The following is a 19,560-nucleotide window of genomic DNA, read 5'->3' on the forward strand; positions in this document are numbered from 1 at the left end:
CGGTCAGAATGGGTTCAAAACTCAAATCAATAAAGTATCAAAGGGGGGTTCCGCGTGGCCCCAATGCATTTCAAACTTGGGGGGTCCTTGAAATAAAAAGGAAGAAAAGCTTGAGAGTATCGCCTGTGTGGGACAATGGGATGGGGGACGGGACGGGGTTAGCACAGCAGCAGATAGCAGATCTACAAGCTCATAGGGCGACACTGAGTGCCGCGCTACGAGCTTGTAGATCTGGGGGGAAAAAAATCGTGAAAATGTGGCCAAATCTTTGAATATATATTCTTTCACAACAAACGTTTTAAACTCATATCTTTGCTTCTGTGAGGGTCCCCCTGGAACTACATCATTCCAGATGGGAGTCCACGGCCAAATACAGATCATTCTGGGGGTCCTTGGCGTGAAAAAGGTTGAGCACCACTGGCATAGAAAAACACGAGGTTTTTCAGAAAACTGTCAGGATTTAGAAGGTATTTGTAGAATCGTCCTCAGGTCTAAATAGGTTAAGTTGTCATATTCGACCATATTATAGACCTAATAGTGCCTATACATTTAAACCCCTCTGGGCGTCTCACAATATTTGTTTTAGAATCAGGACATTTTGTTTTAAAAAGGCTAATTTTGGTCATGGGTGGTACTGTATGTGTGGCCAACTTGGTATACTGTATCCTAGGAGGGGACATTTCTCATGTTATTGTAACAGGCTTAAAAAAAAAACACATCTTGCAGGAAAAAGAGTCAACGAGAGTGCTTTACAACAGAAAGCCAACCGTTAGAGGGGACTAACTATTTGCACGCTGATGCTTGCCATGCAGTCACAATGTGGGACAGACAGGGGCTCAATGTGGGACAGACAGGGGCTCAATGTGGGACAGACAGGGGCTCAATGTGGGACAGACAGGGGCTCAATGTGGGACAGACAGGGGCTCAATTTGGGACAGACAGGGGCTCAATGTGGGACAGACAGGGGCTCAATGTGGGACAGACAGGGGCTCAATGTGGGACAGACAGGGGCTCAATGTGGGACAGACAGGGGCTCAATGTGGGACAGACAGGGGCTCAATGTGGGACAGACAGGGGCTCAATGTGGGACAGACAGGGGCTCAATGTGGGACAGACAGGGGCTCAATGTGGGACAGACAGGGGCTCAATTTGGGACAGACAGGGGCTCAATGTGGGACAGACAGGGGCTCAATGTGGGACAGACAGGGGCTCAATGTGGGACAGACAGGGGCTCAATGTGGGACAGACAGGGGCTCAATCTGTGGGACACCTGAAAAGTCTTGGAAATGAGGGTTCTGCCCCACGCAAAGGGGGTGTGTGGGAGGGTGCCCCCTCGCGGAGGAGGCGGTCTGCCGGGGTGTGTGGGAGGGTGCCCCCTCGCGGAGGAGGCGGTCTGCCGGGGTGTGTGGGAGGGTGCCCCCTCGCGGGAGGGTGCCCCCTCGCGGAGGAGGCGGTCTGCCGGGGTGTGTGGGAGGGTGCCCCCTCGCGGAGGAGGCGGTCTGCCGGGGTGTGGGGGAGGGTGTCCCCCTCGCGGAGGAGGCGGTCTGCCGGGGTGTGGGGGAGGGTGCCCCCTCGCGGAGGAGGAGCCGTCAATTCTTAAGGCTCGGGCATGCAGTAGTCGGCGGGGTGGTTCCCCTCGCGGAGGCGCCCGAAGCAGCCCAGCACCACGTCCAGCGCGGTGCTCACGGTGGAGCGGACCTCCGCCTCTGTCCTGCCTCGGTCCGGGTTCACCTCCACCAGGTCCACGGCCGACAGGAGACCTGGACGGACGGACAGAGAGGAGAGGAGAGAGAAGACGTACGGTCAGAGAACAGGCGTCATTACAGCGAAAAAACGAATTCTGACACACTGGAAGAAGGAGGAGGAGGCTCCTGCATTTAACCCATTCTGACCTGAGATCAGATTCATACGAGGTTTTCCACTGGACACACACTGGTCTGATGAACCCATTCTGACCCGAGATCAGATTCTAAAAATGTCAGTCGTTCTTCGATTTCTTTCAAAAATAGCAGACCTACAAGCTCGTATCGCGCCACTCGGTGGCGCGATATGAGCTTGTAGATCTGCTATTTTTCAATAGCTAAAGCATAACATGATGCCAACACCAAAATGGGTGCCCGTTCAGAATGGGTTAAGCACTGGTTAAATTAATTGACTAGTACACTTCATCTTGAGAGAATAAGGTATTTCCTGAGAAACAGGGAGAGACAGTTTGATAAGGTTTGGCTGCCCCTTGTCCATTACCCGAGTAGAAACAATTAATCGACAGGATACCATTGATATGGTTGACTGTACGCCATTTTCTTTTCAGATGTTTTCCATGAGCTTTCTATCATCTTATTCTATAGTATGCAGTGTCACTGAGCAGTATGGGTGGGAGAGGGTTAAGGGATTTATTTCTCTTTTTTGTCTTGTTTTTTTTTTTTTCTCCATTTTGTTTCATAAAAATAAAATAAATGTATTTCATATCATAATGTTTAACAATTTATAATCTGTTCAATAAAAACATATTTGACAAAAAATGAAAACAGGCCTCATCGCCGTGTTTTGTGGTGGACATTCCATTTTTACAACATGAGTGGACAATAATAATAATAATAATAATAATACCAGCAACACAAATAGATAGCCCTGAATGTCTTGACCATAACGGCTCTGTAACTCTTGGTTCAAAGGGAACCAAACTCTTGGAACCAAACTTGGTTCAAATGGAACCAAATGGACCCTTGCGGGTCCATTTGGTTCCATTTGAACACTCTCAGAGTTAAGGGGGGGTCGTTGCAAATACAACGTTTGAGAACCACTAGTACCAGTGGACTCCCAATGTGCCATATGTGGCACATACCATGACACACAGATGTGGCATAGTAAATACGTCTCATACATATTCTAATGACACACATACCATGACACACAGATGTGGCATAGTAAATACGTCTCATACATATTCTAATGACACACATACTATGACACACAGATGTGTCAGTAAATACGTCTCATACATATTCTAATGACACACATACTATGACACACAGATGTGTCACAGTAAATACGTCTCATACATATTCTAAATGACACACATACTATGACACACAGATGTGTCATAGTAAATACGTCTCATACATATTCTAAATGACACACATACTATGACACACAGATGTGTCAGTAAATACGTCTCATACATATTCTAATGACACACATACTATGACACACAGATGTGTCACAGTAAATACGTCTCATACATATTCTAATGACACACATACTATGACACACAGATGTGTCATAGTAAATACGTCTCATACATATTCTAATGACACACATACTATGACACACAGATGTGTCACAGTAAATACGTCTCATACATATTCTAAATGACACACATACTATGACACACAGATGTGTCACAGTAAATACGTCTCATACATATTCTAATGACACACATACTATGACACACAGATGTGTCATAGTAAATACGTCTCATACATATTCTAAATGACACACATACTATGACACACAGATGTGTCATAGTAAATACGTCTCATACATATTCTAAATGACACACATACTATGACACACAGATGTGTCATAGTAAATACGTCTCATACATATTCTAATGACACACATACCATGACACACAGATGTGTCATAGTAAATACGTCTCATACATATTCTAAATGACACACATACTATGACACACAGATGTGTCACAGTAAATACGTCTCATACATATTCTAATGACACACATACTATGACACACAGATGTGTCACAGTAAATACGTCTCACACATATTCTAATGACACACATACTATGACACACAGATGTGTCATAGTAAATACGTCTCATACATATTCTAATGACACACATACTATGACACACAGATGTGTCATAGTAAATACGTCTCATACATATTCTAATGACACACATACTATGACACACAGATGTGTCATAGTAAATACGTCTCATACATATTCTAATGACACACATACTATGACACACAGATGTGTCACAGTAAATACGTCTCATACATATTCTAAATGAGAAAGAATACGGAAACCTGGAACTCACAGCCCTGCGACGCGTCGTGAGCTTAATGCACATCGGCTATTTTCAGCACGCAAAAGCAAGTGTAAAATGACTTATACTGGATCTGTTATCCACTATAGTCCCTTCCTATATATAAAATATACATTTTAGCCTAGTTTTTATTTGTTGACGGAATTGTCAATATATTTAGTCACTAGTTTTAGTCACTCATCATAGCTTACTTTGCATTTATCCATTTAGTTTTCGTCAGGGGAAAAAAAGGTAGTTGACGGGCATTTTCCGTCCTAGTATTAGTCGAGGAAATCACAACTGCACCACTGGGTCCTAGCGTGTGTGTGTGTGTGTGTGTGTGCGTGCGTGCGTGCGTGCGTGCGTGCGTGCGTGCGTGCGTGCGTGCGTGCGTGCGTGCGTGCGTGCGTGTGTGTGTGTGTGTGCGTGCGTGCGTGCGAAGGACCCGTACCGGTCTGACAGAGGTGCTCCGTGACATACAGCCCCTCCCTGTAGGTCAGCCCCCCCACCACGGGGGTGCCGGTCGCCGGGGTCACCGCGGGGTCAATGGCGTCTATGTCGTAGCTCAGATGGATGGGTTTCTTCACTCTGCGGACACATGGAGAATGGACACAACAACGTGTTGGAAAGGCTTTAGACGGGTGAGAATGGACACAACAACGTGTTGGAAAGGCTTTAGACGGGTGTGACTGTAAAGCTGTGATGTGACTGACTGACTCCCTGGTATTATTGAGTTCACAAGTTGTGAAACAGAAAATGTGAAGCAACCGTCTTCCGTCAGGTTACTGTACGTACACGAGCACACGGGTTCTTCTAACCATGCGGGGGTGACCAGTCACTTAGTGGCGTGCACAGACATTTAGAGGGGCAGGTGCTGAAGTGAAAAAAAAGGGCACCTTGTGCAGCGCATTTTGGGGCGGGAACCCATTTTGGTGCTTTAGCTATTGAAAAATAGCAGATCTACAAGCTTGTAGGTCTGCTATTTTTCTTTAATCGAAGAACCACTGACATAGAAACATAGCTTTACATTGTGGGGGGCCTAAATAATATAGTAGAAGCGTTTTTTATCAAGATTTGATCAATGTCACCGCATGGTCCACACACTACAAATTAAGAAAAAAAAAGAAAACTTTTTTTTTTTTTTTTTTAAGAGAAAAATTGCCAAAAGGGCAGGGGGTGCTCTAGCACCCCGTAGTGTCTATCTGTGCACGCCACTGCAGTCACTCCTCAAGATCCTTGAGAAGCTGCGGTGTGTAGTAGGCCCTACCAGCATTCAAATCCGAGGGGGGGTAAAAAATGTCTGGCCTTCTTTGGCCCTTGGTCGTGGAACGATCTACAGTCCAGACTAAAACTGGCTTTGAAAGTTCCCTTGAGAAGTTTCAAAAGGATCATCTTTGGTGTACAGTCCAACACCTGCACATTGTTTGGATATGTACTATAGCCTATGTTCATGCCTATATATTCATTATATCGGCTCAGATCGTGTAGATTGTGTATATGGTGTATTTTGCCCTGCTACTAAAAAGTAGGACAGGTGACTTGTTGTATTTATGCATAGGTACTTTAACCCATTCTGACCGGGCACCCATTTTGGTGTCAGCATCATGTTATGCTTTAGCTATTGAAAAATATCAGATCTACAAGCTCATATCGCGCCACCGAGTGGCGCGATACGAGCTTGTAGGTCTGCTATTTTTGAAAAATCGAGGGGTAGGTCATTTTCCGTTGTAGCGTCCACACACTGTGGAATGAACTTCCACCTCATGTTAGAGCTTCTCAATCCTTGCCTGTGTTTAAATCACGTCTGAAAACTCACTTGTACTCCTTGGCATTTGAACATACTGATTAAAGAGTTGCATGCTTCCACTGCCTTAAGTTATTATGTCCTATTTTTGCCTTTGTTATTTTAGTATGTCTTTGTGTATAAGCACTTTGTTTCAACGCTGTTGTGTAAAATGTGCTTGATAAATAACGTGGATTGGATTGGGCCATTTACGATGTGGATTGCATTTTTATAGCTCTTGTCTATGCACTATACGTGCTTTACTCAAAGCGCTTTACGATGGTCAATTCACTCGTGCATTGGGAGGTGAAGCGTTTTTTCACTTCAAACTGTTTCTTTATTCTTATACTGTATAGATTATAGTTGTCAGCATGCACAGACTGTCGCCGGATGACAGCGCTATGACAACTCTATTTTGTTTTTTAATACAAAACAAGTGGGTAAATAAAGAAATGGCCACATTCCCACACCAACGGTGGCAGTGTGGGGTTCAGTGTCTTGCCCAGGGACACTTCGATATGTGGACAGGAGGAGGAGGAGGAGCCGGGATTCGAACCGCCGACCCCCGGATCGACCGGACGAACTGCTCTACCTCCTGAGCCACATAGCCGACCTCGACAACATGTACATGTGGATGAAAAACACATCATTCACATCATCGTGGTCATGTTCTTACGTTGAGGAGAGACAACATGTACATGTGGATGAAAAACACATCATTCACATCATCATCGTGGTCATGGTCTTACGCTGAGGAGAGACAACATGTACATGTGGATGAAAAACACATGATTCACATCATGGTGGTCATGGTCTTACGTTGAGGAGAGGTAGTCGCAGGTCTCCTCCATCACCCTGTGGATGCCCAGTCTGTCCACATCGGTCATGGAGAACACCTTGATGTCCAGCAGCTTCAGGATGTAACTGACCGGAGAGAGAGAGAGAGAGAGAGAGAGAGAGAGAGAGAGAGAGAGAGAAAATACTGTATTTAGATCAAAAGCCATTATTTTTAATCCATTCTGGACGGGAAGTCGGGAACCCCCTTTGGTGTTTTAAGCATTATCACGTTATACTTTAGCTATTGAAAAATAACAGATCTACAAGCGTGCTATTTTCTTGAGCTTTTGGTGTTTTAAACATTATGTTATCGTTTAGCTATTGAAAAATAGCAGATCTACAAGCTCGTAGCGCACCACCGAGTGGCGCGCTACGAGCTTGTAGGTCTGCTATTTTTGGAGAAAAAAAAATCGTGAAAATGTGGCGCAAATCCTGACAGAAAACTGTCAGGATTTTGAAGACATTTTTAGAAGTTTGGACTAAATGGGTTAAAGACATGTCACTCACTGCTCCTCTGGGTCCACGTCCCTCAGGCCGATGTACACCAGGTCTCTGGCAGACACACAGGGTTTGATCCACGAGAAGTTTGGCAAGGGAGGGATCTGTGTAGTGACAGGGGGGAACGAGAAACACAGGCTTTCTTCAGAGTCGCAGGCAAATCCCATTTGTTTAATCAAACATGATCTTTGAACTGTCAACACTGCAAGTGATCATACCAGACTGAGATACATCCTTAGGATATCACATTCAAATCACATTTCAAATTTCCCAAACAGTGGGTCGGGACCCATGTTCTAGTCGCGGACCAATTTGTATGGGTCGTGAGTAAATATCCCTTAGGTATATAATATCACTTCAAAAAACTAATTTATTCAAATTGTTGTTATTGCAATTTACGAGCTGCGTTCGCTTCCCGTGTCTGCGCGTCTTACTTGTGTATGGCGGTTAAGGGTATACCTTTGAGCGCAGCTCGTGGACGAGGTAGGACATGGGCTGTAAGCCCTCTAGTTTATATTATAACTCTATGGCGGTTACGGTGTACCTTTAAGTGCAGCTCGTGGACGAGGTAAGACATGGGCTGTAAGCCCTCTAGTTTATATTATAACTCTATGGCGGTTACGGTAGGTATACCTTTGAGCGCAGCTCGTGGACGAGGTAGGACATGGGCTGTAAGCCCTCTAGTTTATATTATAACTCTATGGCGGTTACGGTAGGTATACCTTTAAGTGCAGCTCGTGGACGAGGTAAGACATGGGCTGTAAGCCCTCTAGTTTATATTATAACTCTATGGCGGTTACGGTGTACCTTTAAGTGCAGCTCGTGGACGAGGTAAGACATGGGCTGTAAGCCCTCTAGTTTATATTATAACTCTATGGCGGTTACGGCATACCTTTGAGCGCAGCTCGTGGACGAGGTAAGACATGGGCTGTAAGCCCTCTAGTTTATATTATAACTCTATGGCGGTTACGGTTTACCTTTAAGTGCAGCTCGTGGACGAGGTAAGACATGGGCTGTAAGCCCTCTAGTTTATATTATAACTCTATGGCGGTTACGGTTTACCTTTAAGTGCAGCTCGTGGACGAGGTAGGACATGGGCTGTAAGCCCTCTAGTTTATATTATAACTCTATGGCGGTTACGGTAGGTATACCTTTGAGCGCAGCTCGTGGACGAGGTAAGACATGGGCTGTAAGCCCTCTAGTTTATATTATAACTCTATGGTGGTTACGGTTTACCTTTGAGCGCAGCTCGTGGACCAGGTAGGACATGGGCTGCCCGTGGACGTTGCCCGTGGGCGAGGTCAGTGGCGTGTTGATGTCGGCGTGCGCGTCCACCCACACCACGCTCAGCTCCCTCTGGATGGCCGTGGCGTGACCGTGGATGGAGCCTATCGCCAGGCTGGAGAGACACGCACGCCATGACGACACGGCCAGGCAGGGAGACCAGACAAAGACAAAGACGAGACAGAGACAAGACAAGATAAAGACAAAGACAAAGACAAAGACAAAGACAAGACAGTGAGATTTAAAAAAAATAGCAGACCTACAAGCTATTTAGCTATTTAGCTATTGAAAAATAGCAGATCTACAAGCTCGTAGCGCACCACTCGGTGGCGCGATATGAGCTTGTAGATCTGCTATTTTTAGCAGCTAAATTATAACATAATGTATGTAACACCAAAATGGGTTAATTCAAAATGAGTTAATAGCACAGGCAGACTCTTCACACGTATACTACTAGATACATGTCAGACAGCAGCACACGTGACACGTGCCATGTGGAAAGTCTTCTCCCCTTTGACATCTTTTAAACAAACACGAAAAGCAAACATTTCCCTGGCCCGAAGAAATGAATGACTTATGAACTTCTGTGTCTAATGTATAATGTGTGCTGCGCTACATGTGCACGCACGCACATGCACGCACACACACACACACACACACACACACACAACTACACACACACCTGTGGTCTCCGCCCAGCATGACGGAAGTGTGCCCGTCTCTCTTCACATTGTGGACGGCCTCTGCCAGTCTCTGGTTGGCACTGCCCACCGTCCTGGGCCTCTTCACCCGGCCCACGGGCTCGTCGCTGGGCAGCTCCTCGAACGTCACGTTGCCATAGTCTCTCACCGCACAGCCTGGGGGTAAAAAAAACTAATATATTATGACCGTAACAATGGGCTCTCTATGTACACACGCCATTTTGGGGCCCGCTTCCCCCCGAGTGGAATAGTAAGAGAGTGGAGACACTATAGCGTTGACTCCCATTGTGTAACAATGGAATGGGGAAGTGCTCATTCTGTCTCAATGGGATAGTTCCAATGTTTGGAACTATAGCCCAATTGGCGCCCCGCTTTGCGGCGAGATCAAAGCGTGTCGTCGCCACTCTCTCTCTCTTACTAGATTACTCTGCCCCTTTCCTCTTCTACTTCCTTCACAGGTGTTACCCATGATGTTAATGAAGGCTCTGTTCCCATTCTGGTCAGACAGAGTCAGGGTGCTGCAGTTGTGCAGGTTTTTGGCTCACTGGAAACACTCTGCTACCAGAGCTACCAACCTGCACACATTTTGTGTACCAACCACACAATTCTAGGTGTCTATACGCCTAGAATTGCGTGGTTGGTACACAAAATGTGTGCAGGTTGGTAGCTCTGTGCTCCACCCAGTGGGTCTCAACGTGGCCTTGAGTGGGTTCCAAATGGACCTGTACGGTTGTGTAACTCTGAGAGTGTACAAATGGTTCCATTTGTACACTCTCAGAGTTATGGGGGGGGGGGGGGGGGTCCTGGGAATTAATTATAGTATCATCGGCAACACCAAACACGGAAAAGCAAAACATTTCCCTGCATGGCCTGAAGAAATTAATGACTTATGAACTCGCGTCTAATGTTACAGTGTGCTGCATTACACGTGCACACAAGCGCGCGCACACGCACGCACGCACGCACGCAGGCATGCATACAGGGTCTTTATTTATGGGGGTTCCGGGGGGGGGGGGGGGGGGGTACCGACTCCAGACCGAACACAATTTGTTATATTATCAAAATCTGTTTAATTAACCACTTTAACCATATGAATAAATCTGAAAATAGCAGTTCTAGATCTGTATATATTCTTTTAATATATAGCCTTACATCTTCAAAAAGTGTGAGGGAATTTAGAATATTTTTTGCACACATACACACAAATGTTGTGTATTATGGGGGGGGGGGTTGTGTATATGGAGGGGGGGGGGTCCCTGGCACAACATGTTCTCAGATGTGGGTTTGCGCCGTGACTTTGTGTCCCGCTGATCATTTGATCTTTTTTTATTTTTTTATTTTTTCTCGACAAAATAATGTTGAATAATTTTGAATTCCGAAAACGCTTGAGAACAACTGATTCCTAGGAGGCATTTGTAGAACGGATCTCAGGTCTTAAAATACTGTCCGGTGTGAAGGTTGAGCACCTGCCCCCCTCCGCTGGTCTGTGTGTGTGTGTGTGTGTGTGTGTGCGTGGAAACGGTTGAACTTGAACTTGAGCATGACGCATGAGGCAGACGATAACCTGCGTGCGGTCCTTCCTAATCCTGGCACACACACACACACACACACACACACACACACACACACACACACACACACACAGTGACACAGCCAAGGGGGTGTGTACCAAGGTCAGATGAGTTGGACCTATCAGATCGCCCCCCCTTGTGTTCCATTAATAACAACACAATGTGTGCCGTGATGCAACAGCATGGCTGACCAAACACATGCGCACACGACCCACTGTTTACCGCGCGTCTGACGCACACACACACACAAGCATGCGTGCACACATGCGCACACACAAACTACACAAAATCTAATCCTACTTATGTCCTTGTCAACACCAATTATGCACGTGTGCTGCACTGTTATATAATAGAGTATAACATCACTGCTCCTCACACATGTTCGTGTCAAGGACTCCCAACATTGACATGAATACCGCCCGGCGGTAAAGATTTTATTCTATTCGCAAACTGTGATTGGCCGATTGTGATTGGGTGGGAGAGAGCCATTGGTTGAGCATGGTAATATGTATGTATGTATGTATGTATGTATGTATGTATGTATGTACAGTAGCTGGTATAGAGATGTCAGACACGGCGCAATATGCACATAATATAATAAGTACAACAAAGTGACCTATACTCCCTGGGGGGTCTGCTCTGCATGCAGCCTAAATTTATATAGATCTATTTGGATCCATTTAGTTCCATTTGTACACTATAGTTATACAGATCTAAAAGGGTCCATTTGGTTCCTATAACTATCAACGAGTTATAGCCACGGGGACCGCTGGAGTCTTAATCATCTGGGGAACCGGGGACAAATACCCCCGAAATAATCTGGGGGCCTACCTGGGGGTTCCAGTTTGGGAACCACTGAGCAACGACACTGGATGCTGAATGAACCACCGATTAAATGTTTTTAAATAATAATTTAAAAAAGAATCACCCCCGTGTGAAGTGAGGGGCGCTAATATATCAAAGTCTAAGGGCCGATTCATACTCCTATTTTAGAGCCGAATAAAAGTCGGGCTCTGTAGAGCCTACAATTTGACGTCATTTGAGGTTTGGGGGGGCGGGTACCGTCCTAAAGTCGGCTCTTCGGTGCTACTGAAAATTTCTCACGAGCCGAAATCATTTCGGCACTACAGCGCCGAAACAGCGGTAAAATAGGAGTATGAATCGGCCCTAACTCATGTTGATGATGTGATGTAATGGTGACGTAAAACAAACGGTGCCAACACAAACATTAAACGCATTTAGCAACATTTTCTTTTAATTTTTTTTTTTCCAATGCCATTGGTCATGATATTTGCATATAAATACCCCCCACAGAGGCTGAAATTCACACAAATAAAAAATGTCTGGACTCTGTGCAATTTTTAACATTTTTTAACCTAAGACTTTTGACCTTTACCCTAATAAAAGTAGGTAAAATAATTGTAATATATGTTTTTTTGTGATCATTAGAATGTCTAGAACATGTTTTATTCATTATTGTGAAAGATATCCCCAAAATGTAAATTATTAATTTATTATATTATTATATCATTATTATATCATTATTATAAATTTTTCATCAAACTTTATTTTTTTTAACATATTTTTTAGTCTTAGTCCTAGTAGTACAAAGTAGTAGTAAGGTTGAAATCTATTTTTTGCAAGTAGAAATTAATGCGGGTGTTAGAGGGTTAACAATAAAGAGACAATATGACGTAATGAGGCACATGATGACGTAAATCTTCCCTTCATTGTCAATGGCGTTTTTAAGGCAGACACAGACAGAGAGAGTTGCAGACTCACCCAGTGCCTGCAGTCTGTCCACCAGGCCTGCTGCCCGGATCAGGTCTGGTCCTTTCTCCACTCCTCCTCTGGGCTATGGGATGGGAACAACAAAGACATCATAATATTATAATAACAGTATAAGAATGAATTACTATTATCGTGGGCTCGAGTATACGCGAGCTACATATACTATATTATTTTCACTAATTATTAGTGACATTAATGTGGGTCAATACGTCAAACAGCCCACACTGTTTCTTCAGGAACAGTATCCTATATCCTAGACCTATATATCTAGTTAATATTGCTATTAATAATATGATAAATAGGCTGACTGATACATAAACAGTGGGCTATTTAAGGCACTGCATACTGTATATTATATTACAGCCTATATAGTTATTAAAGTCACATGAAAAGTGCTGCCAATGAATGCCGGTCAAGCCGTGATCATCTGGTGTCCCCTTGCGAGATATGTGTTACATAAATAGTTTCCACGTTGAATTATTAAATAAATCATGCATGAATGAATGAATTAATGAATGAATGAATGAGCATCACTGACTTGTCCCTTGGAGAAAGGCGCTCCCACGACACCCACTGAGAAAGGCCGATGATGGTGGTGGTTGTTCCGTTTGGAAATTGTCCTAAAAGCGACTTGTAATCCCCTGGCGAGCACCATGGTGATGATGAGGAGAATGAGAGGCTGCAGCCGGGCGAGGAGGAGGAGGAGGAGGAGGAGGAGGAGGCGGCGGCGCACGCTTTCTGCCAACCACAGACAGGAGCTAGAGAGAGACAGAGGGAGAGTTGCACATGTCACGGGGTGTTGTGGCTTTGCTGCCTGCGCGGTAAATAGCAGATCTACAAGTAGATCCTCTATTTACCGAGCACGACAGAGAGAGAGAGAGAGAGAGAGAGAGAGAGAGAGAGAGAGAGAGAGGCATGGCTCATACATATGCATGTTCAAACGGGACAGGTGGAGAGAGAGAGGCTCGTCTTCGGCGCCGCCCCGCCCACACTGCAGCCAGTCAGTCAGACAGTAGCCTACAGTACAATACAGTACAGTACAGTACAGTGCATCACATGCTGCAATTCATCTCCTCTCTCAGCCCGACGTGCGTTACAAATAATGTAAGAGGCTTAAAAAGTTATAATGCAAAAATAAATCGATAACAGGGGCCAAGCAATGAAATATATATATTATTATTTTTATACGCACAATAATTAAGCCATATGAAACATATAGAACACTGAAGTCGAGAGAGAAAGAAGACCATACAATTAACAAATGAGCATTTTAAACAGTTGACCGCCTGACCCAGCTATAAACCAAGCTCTGGGCCATACTGTATAAGCCTTATAGGGAAGAAGTCCCATATCATAATGGATGGACCAGAGAGAACCCTAACTTACAACCTCAGCAAAACTATGAAAAATATACTAAAAGGACAGGACTGTTATTCAAAGGCTATAGGATAATTAGGACGTAATCGGACACCACAGTGCAGATGTGCGATTAGAATTTAACCCATTCTGGGCGGGAACCCCTTTTGGTGTTAGCATTGTGTCATGCTTTTAGCTATTGAAAAATAGCAGATCTACAAGCTCATAGCGCGCCACCGAGTGGCGCGCTATGAGCTTGTAGGTCTGCTATTTTTTGAAAAATCGAAGAACGACTGACATAGAAACATAGCTTTTTCAGAAAACTGATTTAGAAGGCATTTTTTTTAATCTGATCTCTGCAGGCCAGGCGAGCTAAAGGTTGTAAGGCCACAGTCACAGCCTGCGTGTAGGCCTATACCTTGTCGAGGCCGGGGCGCTTGATCGTGATCCCCTGCTGAAGGTCAAAGGTCTTGATCGTGATCCCCTGCTGAAGGTCAAAGGTCTTGATCGTGATCCCCTGCTGAAGGTCAAAGGTCTTGATCGTGATCCCCTGCTGAAGGTCAAAGGTCTTGAAGGTAGAGTCTCAAGAGGTCTATATAGGTCCCTTCTTCTTGTCCTCAGTGTGTGGATGGAGGAGAGCCTGGTGAGCGTTGTAGGATTATGAAGGCGTTTGGAGGTAGATTCTGGGGATATATGACATCGTTGGAGGTTCAGGTTATGCTGATGTCAGAGTGATGTCATCAGTAGAGGGTTCAGATCCATATATGGAGATCCAGGGGATGATGTCAGTAGACTAGGGTTCAGCTCCATATATGGAGATCCAGGTGATGAACCTAGAATACGTGATGTCACATGGACATGTGTAGCCATAGCTCCATTATGGAGATTCCACCGATGAATTCAGATTTATATTTTTGAGGGGTGCTAGCCCCTCCTATATACATACAGCCTTTTTGTCCTGAACTCTTGTCACATTTTGCCATTGACAATGAAAGGTGTCTGAATGAATCAGCTTTTTGTGGAAACACATAAATTCCATTGACAATGAAAGGACAATTTACGTCATATGTAGACGAGCAAATCGGCCTTTGGCCAGAATGAAATGTACGATGATAAGAGCGCCCATCACTTCACACAGGTGTGATTTTTATATATACTTTTAGTGGTCATTGTGAATGGCCCATATACTGTGGATTAAACCAGGCAGATATGTAGACTACAGAATAAGTATTGTTTGTAATATCAGCCACATCCAGGTTGGGCAGCGGTGGCCGAACGGTTTGCGGAGTGGTCTTGATTATTGGAAGGTCGCTATAGTTCGTATCCCCGGACCGGCACGTTAAAATTACCACCGCTGAAGTGCCCTTGAACAAGGCATTGAAACCCGACCATGAAATGTTCTATATGAGCAGGGCCTGCAGGCTGTAAACAAGTTCTTGAGCTTAGTCCAGTTACCCTGGCTCCCCCATATCTTACAAGTATGATTGAACCCTACAAACCCTCCCGCGCACTCAGATCAGCCAACGCAGGGAAGCTGGAAGTACCCTCACTAAAAACGCCGGGACAACGCTCCACACGTCCCAAACTCTTCTCCCTTCTGGCTCCAAAACTGTGGAATGCACTTCCCATTGCAGTCAGAACTGCAGCATCACTCCCAATCTTCCGCCGTAGCCTGAAAACCCACCTTTTCAGACTCCATCATGGCCCTTAGCACTTACCCTAAACCCTTAGATAGCATTTCTGTTGGATTATATAGCATTTGATACAGACTTATAGCATGTTATGTAGACAGCACTGTAATTGTATTGTATGTAGTCATAGCACGCCATAGTACACATATATAGCATAGTAGTAAAGATGTATAGTTTATATGTATAGTGTATGTATAGTTTCACTATATAAATATTCCACTGTTACTTTCTTAGCTTACGCATGTTTCATGATAAATGCTTTTTATGTGATGTATTCCCATGCTTTGTTCTTGCTTAAATGTAAGTCGCTCTGGATTAAGAGCGTCTGCTAAATGCCTAAATTGTACCCTGGGTAATCACGGTAACTTTCTTTCTTTTTCTTTACACTATAGGAGCGTCGCAGTCCCGCCCCCTACCAGGGCCCAGGAAATGATTCTCCGTTCATTTTCCTCATAGACATTTCAGAAAGTATTTATTTAAAGACGTTTACGCCGCGGACAAAGCCAATTCTTGTCGTGACAAATCATGACAACAAACACATACCCATACCTCTCACTTGGATATTACCTGGTTACCAACTTGCGTTTAAATCAACTGCACTTAGATGTCAGATGGGAACCTGTATCCAGAGGGATTGGGTGATTAGATGTCAGATGGGAACCTGTATCCAGAGGGATTGGGTGATTAGATGTCAGATGGGAACATGTATCCAGAGGGATTGGGTGATTAGATGTCAGATGGGAACCTGTATCCAGAGGGATTGGGTGATGTCAGATGGGAACATGTATCCAGAGGGATTGGGTGATTAGATGTCAGATGGGAACATGTATCCAGAGGGATTGGGTGATTAGATGTCAGATGGGAACATGTATCCAGAGGGATTGGGTGAATTATAGAGACAGTAAATCACAATCACAAATAAATAGCATTATTTAGAGAAGTGGTTCTATCATCAAAATCCGTTCAACCGCTTTAACCCTATTTTCTATGTAGGCGTTTAAAAAATAGCCAAATTTCAAACTCAGTCAAAATCACACCCGTGTGAACCGAGAGGTGCAACTCCCCTCTCCCCCCCCCCCCCCCCCCTTACTCCTCTCTCTCTCTCTCTCTCTCTCTCTCTCATTAGCAGGCACAGCACTATCGTCCAATTTCTTCTCTGTATCGTTCCAATTTCACGCATGTGCACACCACTCGTGCTCATGACTACACACAGGTACACGGACATGAACACACAGGTACACAGACATTAACACACAGGTACACAGACATTAACACACAGGTACACAGACATTAACACACAGGTACACAGACATTAACACACAGGTACAGAGACATGAACACACAGGTACACAGACATTAACACACAGGTACAGACATTAACACACAGGTACACAGACATTAACACACAGGTACACAGACATTAACACACAGGTACAGAGACATGAACACACAGGTACACAGACATTAACACACAGGTACAGAGACATGAACACACAGGTACACAGACATTAACACACAGGTACAGACATTAACACACAGGTACACAGACATTAACACACAGGTACAGACATTAACACACAGGTACACAGACATTAACACACAGGTACACAGACATTAACACACAGGTACAGACATTTACACACAGGTACAGACATTAACACACAGGTACACAGACATTAACACACAGGTACACAGACATTAACACACAGGTACAGAGACATTAACACACAGGTACACAGACATTAACACACAGGTACAGACATTAACACACAGGTACACAGACATTAACACACAGGTACAGACATTAACACACAGGTACACAGACATTAACACACAGGTACACAGACATTAACACACAGGTACAGACATTTACACACAGGTACACAGACATTAACACACAGGTACACAGACATTAACACACAGGTACAGACATTAACACACAGGTACACAGACATTAACACACAGGCACAGACATTAACACACAGGTACAGACATTAACACACAGGTACACAGACATTAACACACAGGTACACAGACATTAACACACAGGTACACAGACATTAACACACAGGTACAGAGACATGAACACACAGGTACACAGACATTAACACACAGGTACAGACATTAACACACAGGTACAGACATTAACACACAGGTACAGACATTAACACACAGGTACAGACATTAACACACAGGTACACAGACATTAACACACAGGTACAGACATTAACACACAGGCACAGACATTAACACACAGGTACAGACATTAACACACAGGTACACAGACATTAACACACAGGTACAGACATTAACACACAGGTACACAGACATTAACACAGGTACAGACATTAACACACAGGTACACAGACATTAACACACAGGTACAGACATTAACACACAGGTACAGACATTAACACACAGGTACACAGACATTAACACACAGGTACACAGACATTAACACACAGGTACACAGACATTAACACACAGGTACACAGACATTAACACACAGGTACACAGACATTGCTGGTTGTACAACACATTTATAAAAAATAAATAAACAAAATGCGGGGTCCATACTCTCTAGCTAAATACCAATTTGGTATTGACATGAAAACCTGCACTTAAGAGCATAATAAATGAGAACATAAGCATTTAAGCTCAAAGAAAGTTAAATCATTTTATTTAAAATACATCTTTACAATGTATCACAACCGAGTGTGAGCCATGGACTGGAAGTGTCAAATAGATGCGAACACAAAAGATATTGAACACAAAAAATAAAGAAACAATCTTTGACTGATACATACACTAATAACGTAAAGAACTGCATACAGTAACTTATGTTAAATACATTTTAAACGCATATTGACAGTTATGATACTCTGTCACAAACACTAACTGATTAATAATAATGTATGTTTTTTACATTACTCAGTCGCATGCCTCACGCACCACTCACACACATTGTGAGCTTGTAGATCTGCCTTTTTGAGTGGTGCAGCCACACACACACAGGGAGCATTTCCGTGCTCCCTGTGTGTGCACGGAAATAGCGTCATAACGTTTGTTCACCACCATCAGTGTCATTGCACAGCCTAACACACAGACACGCACACAGGCCAGGGAGGAGGGCTTGTACAGTACAGTACACTTCAGACGGCGGGTCTAACCTCTTTTGGTGTTTCAAGTATTATGTCATACTTTAGCCATTGAAGAAATTGCAGATCTACAAGCTCATAGCTTTGCTATTTTTGAAAAATCGTGATTTGGCGCAAACCTTTTGAATATATATTCAGAGCGAATGTTTTGAACTCAAATCTTTGCTTCTGGGGGGGGGGGGGGGGGGGGGGGAATGACAACATATTTTCAGATGGGGGTCGGCGGCCAAATACATATATTTTTGGGGGTCCTCGACATAAAAAGGTTTGAGCAGAAACATGGGGTTTTCAGAAAACTGTCTTCACGTCTAAATGGGTTTAACCCATTTTGGGCGGCTACCCCTTTTGGTGTTAGCATCATGTTATGCTTTAGCTATTGAAAAATAGCAGATCTACAAGCTCATAGCGCGCCACCGAGTGGCGCGCTACGAGCTTGTAGATCTGACATACGACTGACATAGAAACATAGCTTTTTTTCAGAAAACTGTCAGGATGTAGAAGACATTTTTAGAATCTGATCTCAGGTCAAAATGGGTTTAACACTCGGTGGCCTTCACTCGGCCTCGGTGGCCTTCATCAGATATACCTGACGAAGGCCATAGAGCCCCCCCCCCCCCCCCCCCCCTTGGTAAATAATACATTTTTGGGGAGCTTTCAAAACGGCGCGCAGACTTATCCTTTCTTATGCGGTCTGTTCTTCTTTTCTTTTTGTCGTAGCACCCGTTGAATGAACCCGGCGGGATGTGCGTATACGGTGCACCTCCGGACCACTTTTCCCCAAAACAAGTTACTCTGTAACCGTACAGTAACTGTACAGTACACACAGAAAGGCACAG

The 19,560-nt window shown here is 44.3% G+C and overlaps 1 protein-coding gene across 1 annotated transcript; it reads right to left on the reverse strand.

Moving 5' to 3' along the window:
• Positions 1-1,093: 1,093 nt before the first annotated feature.
• arg1 (arginase 1) lies at positions 1,094-13,195 on the reverse strand. Its single transcript, XM_083786807.1, has 8 exons — positions 13,058-13,195; positions 12,511-12,583; positions 9,139-9,313; positions 8,409-8,571; positions 7,182-7,276; positions 6,657-6,761; positions 4,506-4,642; positions 1,094-1,760 (listed from the first exon to the last, which is right to left on the reverse strand). The coding sequence occupies exons 1-8, from the start codon at positions 13,172-13,174 to the stop codon at positions 1,597-1,599; spliced, it is 1,029 nt and encodes a 342-aa protein (XP_083642933.1). The 5' UTR covers positions 13,175-13,195; the 3' UTR covers positions 1,094-1,596.
• Between the last annotated feature and the right edge of the window lie 6,365 nt (positions 13,196-19,560).

This window comes from Protomyctophum parallelum (assembly GCF_964188405.1).
Source record: "Protomyctophum parallelum genome assembly, chromosome: 17".
Lineage (NCBI taxonomy): Eukaryota > Metazoa > Chordata > Actinopteri > Myctophiformes > Myctophidae > Protomyctophum > Protomyctophum parallelum.

Excerpts from the sequence above, each read along its gene's own strand:
- arg1 (XM_083786807.1), bottom strand. The coding sequence starts at position 13,174 with ATGGTGCTCGCCAGGGGATTACAAGTCGCTTTTAGGACAATTTCCAAA. Across the intron at positions 8,572-9,138 it reads ATGCTGGGCGGAGACCACAG|CCTGGCGATAGGCTCCATCC; the intron begins GTGTGTGTGTAG and ends GTGTCTCTCCAG. Across the intron at positions 1,761-4,505 it reads GGAGCACCTCTGTCAGACCG|GTCTCCTGTCGGCCGTGGAC; the intron begins GTACGGGTCCTT and ends CCGTCCGTCCAG.